Genomic DNA, 12,500 nt, shown 5'->3' with positions numbered 1-12,500 from the left:
AAGTCTCCGAAGCTTCACCTGCACGGCTGTAGTTGTGTTTGTGCTGTTTTGTCGTCGTTGTGGGTCGTAAAACTCTGGATGAAGATCCCCCAGGTGTGAAGGAGTGAAACAGTGTGAATGGGTCGAAGAGTTTGTTCTGGAAACATAAAACATGGAGGAAAACAAGTCGAGCAAATCTTCCAGTTTACTCCTGAACAATGAGCGAGCAGGAGGAGGAGGAGCCAAGTGAAATACCAGAGGAGGAGGAGGGAAGTGGGAGAAAAGGAGGAAGAGCGTGAAGGACGTTTAGAAAGAAAGGCTGCCGTGACTACTGGGGATTTATGGGTAATTAATCAGAGAGAGGGGGGGGGGGGGGGGGAGAGAGAGAGAGAGAGAGAGAGAGAGAGAGAGAGAGAGAGAGAGAGAGAGAGAGGAGGGCTGTGCTCAGATCCTGGAGAAGCAGAAAGCAAGGAAGCAGTGTGTGTGTGTGTGTGTTTGAGAGTCTGTGTGTCTGTGTGTGTGTGTGTGTGTGTGTATATGTGTGTGTGTGTGTGTGTGTTTGTGAGAGAGTGTGTGTGTGTATTATTTATTTAACCTAAGAAAGAAAAGATTAAACTTTATCCTGATGCATGAACGAGAAGAGAAAACACAGAGACAGAAGAAATCTGACATTCAAAAAATCCATCGACAACTTTTATCATGAAACTCTGACAAACACTCACACACACACACACACACACACACACACACACACTCACAGACACACAAACACACACACACACTCACAGACACACAAACACACACACTCACTCACACACACACACACACACACTCACACAGGTCGACTGTTAACTGTCACCTTCCACATTCTCAGCGTTCCTAACGTTCCTACTGTTAATCTTTATGAGACAGTTATGTAGACGCTGGACTAAGAGTGTGTGTGTGTGTGTGAGAGTGTAAGATTGTGTGTGTGTGTTTGTGTGTGTGTAAAATGTGGTGAAGCTGCAGGTTTGTTTAAACTCTGCACAGTGTGAACATCATTGATCTGGACATGAATTGTTCTTATAACCAGTTTTAGTTTGATACATTTTGTAATAAGCAGTAAATCATCATCACGTTAATCAAACCCGGACATGATGTCACCGGAGAAGCTCGGTCCTCCACCAATCAGACGGCTTCCCTCCAGGCCTCAGGTGAGTCAGGTGACCAGAGAAGAGGAACCATCCTGACCTCAGATCCAGTGGTGGGAAGTAACGAAGTAGAAATACTTTGTTTCTGTACTTAAGTAGATTTTTCACATATCAGTACTTTACTTGAGTATTTCTTTTCCTGACGACTTTTTACTTTTACTCGTTACATTTGAACAAAAATATGTGTACTTTCTACTTCTTACATTCTCAAACTGGCTCGTTACTTGAGCATCTCTCTCTCTCTCTCTCTCTCTCTCTCTCTCTCTCTCTCTCTCTCTCTCTCTCTCTCTCTCTCATCTAGGGTTAACATTTTTTACATTATATACATTATATTCATATTGTTGTTAACATTTTTCCGTCAGTTGAGATAAATCTTTGGGTTGTTTTGTGTCTGTATAGGCCTACTATAAAAAGCACTTTGCATTTTTAATTTTGGTACTTGTACTTTTACTTTTGATACTTAAGTACATTTCAACACCACCAGATACTTTTGATACTTAAGTACTTTTAATATGAGCTACTTTAAGACTTTTACTCAAGTAATTTTCTGACGGGTGACTTCTACTTTTTACCAAAGTCACTTTCAGGTCAGATATCTGTACTTTTACTCAAGTATGGCTTTCAAGTACTTTATACACCACTGCTTTTACTTAAGTATGGCTTTAAGATACTTTATACACCACTGCTCAGATCTGGGTCCAGGCCTCGGGACCATCTGGAGCGTTGTCGCCTCCTAGAGGACAGTTGTGATTCCTACAACCGTCCCTGTTTCATTGTGTGTAACTGTAGAAGTTCTAGTTTTGGAAATTAGTTTTTTAAAAGCTGCTGCAAACGCTGAGCTTGTTATTCACACGTCAGCTGACACTGATCTGGAGACCACCTGCTGCTTCTTGAGTCTTTACATCTGAAAGACATCTGGATTATAGTCCAAATTAAATCAGAACTTGGGATGTTTGAATCAAAATGATGAATTTAAAGTTTGATCTTCTTATTTTTTAACTTTAACTTAATTTCACTCTTGTTTATTTTCTATCTTTTGATTTACAGAATTGTTCCTTTAGGTCACTTATCCAGTTTGACACACGAGGGTTCATGACTGTGTTGTTTCAGATAAATCTGTAAATAAAATAAATAAATCATAATTATATAAGTAGTTGAAATGCTGTCGTTCTTACACTTTTTTATATTAAATTATTTATAAAAGAGCTCTGGGGCGTGGTTTCACTTGGAGACCCGCCTCTGTTCACTCTGATTGGGTAAAGTTTCGGCAACGAGAGTGGTGATTGGGTATTGTTGAAGGTTCAGCCAATCAGACGCAGAGATGGGGGCGGGGTCTTCAAGAACTAGCCAGTTGGCTTTGTTTACACCGGAAGCGGAAGTGCCCCGCTGTTGTTGTGTCCTGAGAAGTCGGTGAAGATGGAGTTCAAACTCATCATGGCGGTGTCCGGCTTCCAGAGTCTCTACGACACCAACTCGCTGACCTACAGGGACCTGAACATGAGGAGCGACGCCTGGCGGCAGGTGGCGGAGATGGTCGGTGTCCCCGGTGAGTGTCAACAACAACAAGTAAACAACAAGTAAACAACGAGAAAACAACGAGAAAACAACAACTCCCCCGTCAGCCACCGGGAACAGCGTGAGTTTGATCATGAGCACAAAGAGTCAAGAATCATCCGGGTTCCATTAAAACATTTAAATCCGTTTAACCAATCACCTGCTGAGAAGATCACAACAATGTGTCCGTGTCTCTAAACGCTCCGGCGGAGGCCTCGGCTCCCGATCATTGGTTCCTACTGAGGTTCAGACACCAGCTGATTGAACTGTTTTCAACGGTCAAGATGGATACATGTACAGATTGAAATACAAGTATATATATGTGTGTATAATATGTGAGCACTCAACATATAATAATAATAATAATAATAATAATAACTAGGGCTACATTGTAGCACTAACGAGCCCGAGCACACAGGCGATTTCAAACCTGTCGCGGTCGGTGAAGTGAGAGCGATCGATGACCAAGATGGATGCTTCATTTCCTGTAGCCAGCAGGTGGGGCTGTGGTTTTAAGTCACGATTTCTGTGTAGATGTCATCAGGCCGCGACTCTTGTCTTATGTGTCTAGTTTGGACCCGATTGGACCAAATATGTCTGAGATACAGAAGCCCGTGTTTTGATGGCGTGTAATCAAACTTTGACGCCACGCCACGGTCACACGGTATGACTAAAAGTTGAGATTCGAATAACTTTAAATCTCCATCTTGTTCTGGATCATCTTAATTTTAAGTTGATCTGATGAAAGCCCTACGACAAGTATGTCAAAGTATAAAATGCGGAATATGGCCAAAATGGCCACTTAATGCAAAAGGGCTTGATTTTGCGTTTTTCATAATGCTCCTTGTGGCTTTTTTTGTATGATTAGTCATGATACACTTGTGTCCTGATTTTGGTGAAGATCGGTTATGTGGAAACCTAGGGGCTGCGTTCCACGTGGCGCTGTTATTCCATTTTGCCACGCCCATTTCCGAATACTCCAGACTACGTAAATTCTCACCACTTTCTAATTTAATGCAAACTTTGAAAGATTTTTGAGCACGTTGAAGCCTCACAAAGCCCTTTCACTACGCTCAGAAGAATCCTGGCAATTTCAATAGGGCCTCACCTGTCAGTGCTCGGGCCCTAATAAAGATTCTCTCTGTTCATAAAGAAAATAACAACACGGAGCTGAACTAGCCTCTATCGTCATGACAACACATCTTCACTAGCTGCTCATCTTTTCACCTGTCGAGTACAAAAATAAATCAAATCCACAGAGAAACTTCTGTTAGTTTAAAGAGGCCTTTACCTCCGTGTATGGATCAGAGTAGGGCTGAACGATTTGGGAAAATAATGTAATTGCGATTTTTTCCCCAAATATTGCGATTGCGATTTAATATGCGATTTTTTTTCGGTCGACCAAGGCAGCCCGACCAACCTCCGTACGCAAGGGTCTCGCGCTCCTCGCGCGCGCCCCCCCGCAGACATGCAACCAGAACTGCGCATCCCCCGAGGCAGCTTACAGACGCACCTCTCGACCTCCGCTGCAAGTAACGAGCCAGTTTATATTAAATAAAGTTATAAATAAAAAACGGAGAAATGCACAGAGTCAAACAGTACAACTGCATGTATGAACAGTTTCCTGAAGCTAATGAAATGCTCCCACTCTTCAGACTTTGATTTTTAACCCTTTTGAACACAAGTCACGTAACAGACAGAGTGTGTGTGTGTGTGTGTGTGTGTGTGTGTGTGTGTGTGTGTGTGTGTGTGTGTGTGTATCTTCTGATACAGCAGACATGAGGCGATGTAAACGACTCGAGCGTCCCGTTCATGTCCTGGTGGTCGTGCAGCGGTATGGAGGCGCCGGGCCTCAGCGGGAACACCCCCATGCTGAACACCTCCGTCTCGCAGATTTGCGTGTAGGTGACCGGGGGCTCTGGAGCCCCGCCTCCCCGGAGCTCGGCTCGCCGCCCCGGGCTCGGCTTGCTTTTCCGGGGAGCGATTTTCAGGTCCGCGGCCGGCACCGCGGTCACCAGCGAGATGAGCTCGCTCTGTGTGTCCGCCACGTCGAAGACTTGAGGCCCCTGTAGGTAACTCAGGCCTGCTTCGCTATCTTCTGGATCAGCGGAGTTTTGTTGTCCCGCGGTGTGGCTGCGGGTGAGGACAGCAGCCCGGGGCCCTACTCTCGTTCGCACGTGATAATCGCGCACGTTGCGATTAGGAAATCGCGTGTTGTCATATCGCGATTTTATCGCAAATGCAATTAATTGTTCAGCCCTAGAGCAGAGTCAATCTAATCTCAACGTTTTGGAGTTCACTTAATGAGCAGCTTCATTATTGAACCATATTTGATCAGATGAAAGAATCATTAGGAACTGAAGCAGTTTAACACAAACATCACGTTCAAATCAAAGCTGGACTTTGATTTAAAGCTTTTTCTGACACAAGATGTCATTTGATCGGTTTCTTTTTTCAAAAAAATGTAAGGATCAGTTTCAGGAGGAGGGGAGAGAGGAGGTGAAAGAGAGGAGGTGAGAGAGGAGGTGAGAGAGGAGAGAGAGGAGGTGAGAGAGAAGAGAGGAGGTGAGAGAGAGGAGGTGAAAGAGAGGAGGTGAAAGAGAGGAGGTGAGAGAGGAGGTGAGAGGAGGTGAGAGAGAGGAGGTGAAAGAGAGGAGGTGAGAGATGAGGTGAGAGAGGAGGTGAGAGAGAGGAGGTGAAAGAGGAGAGAGAGGAGGAGAGAGAGGAGGTGAGAGAGAGGAGGTGAAAGAGGAGAGAGAGGAGGTGAGAGAGGAGGAGAGAGAGGAGACGGGAGAGGAGGGGAGTAAACGACGAACTTTGATCAACAAACATGGAGACAAAAAAAGTTCAAGATTTAAACACAGAATCTAAATCACTGCTTTTAATGACTCGAGTCTATTTGAGTTTACAGAACTCAGCTCTGGATCCAGAACAACAAACCCTAACTCCAGCATAGAGCGGCTGAGTGAATGTGGTCTGGACTCTGTGGAGGAGAGTCATGGTGTCAGAGACGCTGTAGAAGGACAGAACACCTGCACTGTGATCCAGGTACACTCCTACTCTGGAGGACACAGGACCTGACACTGGAGTCCAGATGCTGTTGTAATTAAAGTTATAACTGGCTCTATTACAAGTTAATGACCAAGATTTATTATTTGATCCAAATACACATTGAAGTGAGTCTCCTGCTCTTCTGATATTCTTGTATGTGACTGCTACATCAACATCAGACAGTAGTCACCGGATCCTTCAGTAGATCCACACAGATCCAACAGGAGAACCTTTCTCTGTCCAGGTGATTTTCTTGCTGCTCCATTTCAGCTGCTGCCAGAGACTGAAGAACAGATTCACTTCCTCTGAACAGAAACAGATCTCTGCTCCTCCCTCTCTCCTGCACTTCCTCTTTTCCCCGAGTTTTAACACACAATTGAAAAGAGCAACAGTCTACCTCTCCTCAGCAGTGTTGTCACACTGTTCAAAGGCAGCTGTCTTTAGTGTAGCTGCCTTTAAACAGTGTGAAATACTGTTATATTTTTAGACTTTGATGCGGGCCAATTAAAAGTGGATGGCGGGCCGCAGTTTGGACACCCCTGGTCTAGGCCCTGAAAAAGCCCAAAATGGCAAATAATAATAATAACAAGACATAAAGATTCCTTTGAATTATGACCACTGTCACTGCAGGAGTGGAGGTGTTTGTTTACGGCTCAGCATCAAAGGATTCATCGTCCATGTATGTCCGCGTTACAGAACCTTGTGTTTTGATGGCGTGTAATCAAACTTTGACGCCACGCCACGGTCACACGCTCTTTAATGCTCCATCTTGTTTTGATGACACTCGTCTAAATTTTAAGTTGATCCGATGAAAGCTCTACGACAAGTACATCAAAGTAAAATTGTGGAATATGGCCAAAATGGCCACTAAATCCAAAATGGCGGGCTTCATGTTGTGTTTTTCATAATGCACTGAGAGACTTTTTTGTGCGTCTGGTCATGATACACAACGGTCCTCATTTTCGTGTTGATCGGTGAATGCTAAATGAGGGGCTTTTCCGTAGGTGGCGCTGTTGAGCTATTTTGACACGCCCATTTCAAATTAATCCAGAATACGTACATTTTCACCACTTTCTAATTTACTGCAAACTCTAGAAACTTTTTGAGCAAGGGAAAGCCCTCAAAAAGCCCATTCACTACGCTCAGAATAATCCTTAGAATTTCAATAGGGCCTCCCACCGCAGGTGCTCGGGCCCTAATGATAATAATAATAATATATTTTGTTTATATGTCACGAACAAGGCAGAGATACAAACAGTGTATTATAAAGATCCTGAAGAGGGAGCCGAGTGGCTGAAGGCTCTGGATGTCATGGTGAGCGGACAGGTGGTACCGGGATGTGCAGGAGTCGATATACAGGAGTGAGATTATAGAAAAGTACTTGGGTGACATACAAGTACACAGATAGTTTGCAGTATGATTTCTGATTAGTACAAACAGATTGAAGTGTGTGAAGGGACTTGATGGATTCACCTGTAGAGACGGTTGAGAAATCTGTGAATGTATATGAATCTTTTTTTGTTGTTCACACCCAAATGTTTACTCTGTGTCGAAAGAAGAATATTGACTGTTGTCGTATGTGTTTTATTGTGAAAGTGTGAGTGTACTTCCTGTGGTCTTCAGAGTCAGAATGCAGGAGGAAGTGGAAAACGCTGAGAGACCAACATCGGAGGGAGCGGCAGCGAGAGAAGGAACGGCGGGAGAGCGGCATCGGGCTCTTCAACTACCGGCCGTGGAGATACTCGTCCATCCTGTCGTTCTTAAACCCGTTCATCGACGCCCGGGCCGCAGGCGCCAACGGCTGGGCCCTGGACCCCCAGCCCCCCCACCTGCACGCCGTGGACATGGTGGGCTGCATCAACGCCACGGAGACGCGGAGCGACGATGAGGACGCTTACGGTTTGTGGACCAGGATTCACAGACATTTATTCAAATAAAAAGACACATTATATAACACTCGATCGTTGTTTCTGTTTCTCAGGCTTCGCGGTCGCAGATGCAACGTCGTCGTCGTCGTCCTTCTCCGAGTGCGTCCAGAGGAAGAGGCCGTCCCTCGCCAACGGAGACGCCGTCCGACTGAAAAAAGCAAAGATCGAGGTGACGACAGAGTTCAAACACAAGCAGTCCAACACGTTCACATGAAGGAACTGTTTGAGATCGTGATGCATCCTGAGCTTCTTCACCCTCTCCCTCACAGCCCTCAGATCAGCTGGCGCCCCCTGCAGGCCTGCAGCCGGACCTGCAGCCTCTCCTGCACCGCCAGGCGCACGGCAGCCCGTCCACCTCCAGGCTGAACCTCCTGAAGCCAGCGGAGCAGGACGTGGTGGCGAGGGAGATGTTAGATCACAGTGACGAGGACGAGGAGGAGGAGGAGTTCAGCATGTCCCCGAGACCGAGCCGAGCCCGGGGGGGCGGCGGCGGCTACGGCGACGGGCTGCTGGTGGAGTACCTGAGGAGGATGGAGAGCAGGGAGCTGCCGAGGAACCTGGACGTGGACCAGAGGGACGACGTGACCTTCTTCCTGCTCAGCTTGGCCCCGGCCATGAGGAGACTCTCTGCTGAGAAGCAGTCGCTGGTCAGAACCCGGTTTCAGCAGCTTCTTCACGAGGCCGAGTTCGGAACCACCAACTTCCACTGATTCCACAAATCATCTCGACCTGAACATTTGTACAAAAACTGCACGGACGACATTCAAGAGGACTGCGATAATATTTTATTCACCGACAGAGACGTTTCTTTCTTACTTTTATAAAAATGTAGATAAACTTTAATAAGTGTGAGCTGCTGTTTGTAATAAAATCCTCTTGTAACTGTGAGTTGTGATTTTATTTGATTAATTATATATAAAAGTGAACATTAATATAGAGATTAAAACATTAAATGATCTTTATTTAATGTGTTTAATTCACTATAGCACCACCTGGAGGTCAGTCCAAAATTACTACATTATTTATGTCCTTTTCTCTAATTAAATTATAAAATAATATCATTTAATCATTTACCACCGACTATTAACCGATCATTACCGACCCAATGCTGTAATTCTCTGGGGGAACAGCGCCATCTAGCGACGCTCCTGCAGAGCTGCACTGACGCGGTTGAATCCGGGTCCTCGGATCAGCTGATGTAAACACGGAAGTGAAGAGCGTGAGGAGGAAGGTGCTGCTCCTGGATCCGTTCACACACTTCACACGTGTTCACAGATGTTTACAGATGTTTTAACACGTGGACGTGACGTGTAACAGACGGAGGATCAGTGACGTCACGTGTGCGAGCAGCTGCTGTCAGTAAGTCACTCACCTGACGTCATCACTTCCTCCTCACATCTGGATCCAGATGCTCGAGGAGTAAAGTCTGTTTGAAGTCCAGCTTCACATCTGGAGAACATCTCGTCAGACCTGGTTCAGATCTCACCTCTGGATGATCTGGTCACATCTGGATCAATCCAGAGAACGTTTCAAACAGGCTCTAATCTGTAAAACTCTCAAACGACCTCAGCGTTCATCAAGTTCTTAAAACATGGAGTCGATATACAGGAGTGAGATTATAGAAAAGTACTTGGGTGACATATAAGTACACACAGTGGTGGGAAGTAACGAGGAAGAAATACTTTGTTTCTGTACTTAAGTAGATTTTTCGCATATCTGTACTTTACTTGAGTAGCCTACTTCTTTTCCTGACGACTTTTTACTTTTACTCGTTACATTTGAACAAGAATATCTATACTTTCTACTTCTAATATTCTCAAACTGGCTCGTTACTTGAGCAGCGGAGGTTGGGGCAGCTCTCTCTCTCTCTCTCTCTCTCTCTCTCTCTCTCTCTCTATCTGTCTCTCTCTCTCATCTAGGGTTCAAAATTTGTAAAATTATGCATTATATTCATATTGTTGTTATAATTTTTCAGTCAGTTGAGATAAATCTTGAGGAGAAACATTTTGGGTTGTTTTGTGTCTGTATAGGACTACTATAAAAAGCACTTAGCATTTTTAATTTTGGTACTTGTACTTTTACTTTTGATACTTAAGTACATTTCAACACCAGATACTTTTGGTACTTAAGTACTTTTAATATGAGCTACTTTAAGACTTTTACTCAAGTCATTTTCTGACGGGTGACTTCTACTTTTACCGAAGTCACTTTCAGGTAAGATATCTGTACTTTTACTCAAGTATGGCTTTCAAGTACTTTATACACCACTGCATATAAGTACACAGATAGTTTGCAGTATGATTTCTGATTAGTACAAACAGATTGAAGTGTGTGAAGGGACTTGATGGATTCACCTGTAGAGACGGTTGGGAAATCTGTGAATGTATATGAATCTTTTTTTGTTGTTCACACCCAAATGTTTACTCTGTGTCGAAAGAAGAATATTGTCTGTTGTCGTATGTGTTTTGTTCAGATCTCACCTCTGGATGATCTGGTCACATCTGGATCAATCCAGAGAATGTTTCAAACAGGCTCTAATCTGTAAAACTCTCAAACAACAACCTCAGCGTTCATCAAGTTCTTAAAACATGGAAACAAACTTTTATTTAAATCTTTTCAGGTGATATCTTTCAAATCAATGATCATTTTCAAACTTTAAATTATGTTTCCACTGTAACATTTAACCTTTCATTTCTATATATATTTTAGTGTTTTCATCAGTGTCCAATGTAATTCTGTTATTTAGCTTTTTAAAAGGTCATAAAAGTTCATCTGCTTAATGTCTTTAACTTTATGAAGTTTTCATTCATTTGAACAGAACCTTTCTCTTTCAGCTCTGTGTGTCCTGCAGGTAGTCGCCTCCTCCTCCTCCTCCTCCTCTTCCTCCTCTTCCTCCTCCTCCTCCTGATGATGAAGGTGTTTCACAGTCCAGGTCGTCATGGTTACGCTGTGGAAGCTTCTCCCTTCCTGGCGAACCGATCGGCCTGCGCTGCCTCTCAGTTCTACGGACTCGCGGGTCAGAACAAACACACTCTATCTATTCTACTGTGTGTATTTCCTCTTCCTATGTTTCCTACAGAAAAGTTCCCTATAAATAAAGTTTATTATTATTAATTAGGTTTATCAGTGTGTCTTTGTACCAGTTAATGTTTCTCACTGGACACTTTTGGCGAGTTGACCTTCGTCCTCTTCATCTTCTTCTCCATCGTCTTCCTGTATATTTATATACATGATATAATATAATACATCTTGAACTATAACAAATACCTTCTGCAGGTTGTGGTTCCCTGATGGTTCTGGAGGAGACGGAGACGGGAGTTTCTCTAGTGAGGAGGTAAAGTTTCTTTCTTTCTTTCTTTCTTTCCTTCTTTAGTTTCAAACTGAAAAACAGCTGTTGTGTGTTTGTGTGTCCGTGTGTGTGTGTGTGTGTGTGTGTGTGTGTGTGTGTGTGTGTGTGTCTCAGCTGGGAGTGGAGTGACGGCCTGTTCGACGTGGCGTGGAGTGAAACCAATGAACACGTCCTCGTCGCCGGCGGTGGAGACGGCAGCCTGACGCTGTGGGACACAGCCAATCACAACGCTCCGCTGAGGGTGGCCAAGGAACACACACAAGAGGTGCGACACACACACAGACCCACACACACACACGCACACACAGGTAACCATGTCCTTCATAAGGATGCTGAACGTGTGTGTGTGTGTGTAGGTGTACGCTGTAGACTGGAGTCAGACCCGAGGAGAGAACCTCATCGTCTCTGGATCTTGGGATCAAACTGCCAAAGTGGTGAGTTCTTCTTCTTCTTCTTCTTCTTCTTCTTCTTCTTCTTCTTCTTCTTCTTCTTCTTCTTCTTCTTCTTCTTCTTCTTCTTCTTCTTCTTCTTCTTCTTCTTCTTCTTCTTCTTCTTCTTCTTCTTCTTCTTCTTCTTCTTCTTCTTCATCTTCCTCATCCTCTTCCTCTTCTTCTGACCACGACGTGTTGTCCCTCCAGTGGGACCCTGCTCTCAGCCGCTCGCTCTCCACGCTCAGAGGTCATGAAGGGGTCATCTACAGCACCGTGTGGTCGCCTCACATCCCAGGATGCTTTGCGTCAGCCTCAGGTGAGACCTCAGCCGGTCGGCGTGGCGTGGACATCTCCACGCCATGATGCTGAACCAGGAAGAGCCACTGGGATTATTTTTGCTTAATTACTCTAAATGCTGTGTGTGTCAGGAGTGAGTTGTTGTGTTGAGTGTGAACACGACACAAGATGTTCCCGATGTTGTAAATGAACAGTTTGATGATCCAGAGTCGGTCTCATCTCACCACAGGGGGGCGGTGTTGCAGCATGTTTCTTTGAGTTCTCTTGAGTCTGAGCATCATTGTATCTGCAGCTCTGCAGCTCAGCTTCAAACCTGAGTGATGAGACTCATCACTCAGGTATGAAGTTTCATTTGATTACCATGGTAACATCATGATGGTATCACTCCCAGCATCTGCACCTTCAGGCGCAGTACTCCACAGTACTCCACAGTACTACAGTACTCCACAGTACTACAGTACTCCACAGTACTCTCCAGTACTACAGTAGACCACAGTACTGCAGTACTCCACAGAACTCTCCAGTACTACAGTACTCCACAGTACTACAGTACTCCACAGTACTCTCCAGTACTGCAGTACTCCACAGTACTCTCCAGTACTACAGTACTCCACAGTACTGCAGTACTCCACAGAACTCTCCAGTACTACAGTACTCCACAGTACTACAGTACTCCACAGTACTCTACTGTACTACAGTACTCCACAGTACTCTCCAGTAC

The 12,500-nt window shown here is 44.7% G+C and overlaps 2 protein-coding genes across 2 annotated transcripts in view; both read left to right on the top strand.

Moving 5' to 3' along the window:
* Nucleotides 1-2,573: 2,573 nt before the first annotated feature.
* On the top strand, nt 2,574-8,590 carry LOC133024577 (uncharacterized). Its single transcript, XM_061091725.1, has 4 exons — nt 2,574-2,715; nt 7,398-7,673; nt 7,756-7,871; nt 7,972-8,590. The coding sequence occupies exons 1-4, from the start codon at nt 2,586-2,588 to the stop codon at nt 8,410-8,412; spliced, it is 963 nt and encodes a 320-aa protein (XP_060947708.1). The 5' UTR covers nt 2,574-2,585; the 3' UTR covers nt 8,413-8,590.
* A 410-nt stretch (nt 8,591-9,000) lies between these two features.
* The window catches only part of pex7 (peroxisomal biogenesis factor 7), a 25,610-nt gene continuing 22,110 nt past the window's right edge, over nt 9,001-12,500 (top strand). Inside the window, exons 1-6 of the mRNA XM_061091381.1 lie at nt 9,001-9,061; nt 10,537-10,718; nt 10,979-11,036; nt 11,166-11,316; nt 11,408-11,485; nt 11,690-11,798. Of these exons, the coding sequence (XP_060947364.1) occupies nt 10,610-10,718; nt 10,979-11,036; nt 11,166-11,316; nt 11,408-11,485; nt 11,690-11,798 (505 nt within the window). The 5' untranslated portion in view covers nt 9,001-9,061; nt 10,537-10,609. The remainder of the gene's footprint in view (nt 9,062-10,536; nt 10,719-10,978; nt 11,037-11,165; nt 11,317-11,407; nt 11,486-11,689; nt 11,799-12,500) is intronic.

Source organism: Limanda limanda, chromosome 18, assembly GCF_963576545.1.
Source record: "Limanda limanda chromosome 18, fLimLim1.1, whole genome shotgun sequence".
NCBI lineage: Eukaryota > Metazoa > Chordata > Actinopteri > Pleuronectiformes > Pleuronectidae > Limanda > Limanda limanda.
This window is presented reverse-complemented; position numbering and strand designations above follow the sequence as displayed.

Excerpts from the sequence above, each read along its gene's own strand:
- LOC133024577 (XM_061091725.1), top strand. The coding sequence starts at position 2,586 with ATGGAGTTCAAACTCATCATGGCGGTGTCCGGCTTCCAGAGTCTCTAC. Across the intron at positions 2,716-7,397 it reads GGAGATGGTCGGTGTCCCCG|AGTCAGAATGCAGGAGGAAG; the intron begins GTGAGTGTCAAC and ends TGTGGTCTTCAG. Across the intron at positions 7,674-7,755 it reads CGACGATGAGGACGCTTACG|GCTTCGCGGTCGCAGATGCA; the intron begins GTTTGTGGACCA and ends TCTGTTTCTCAG.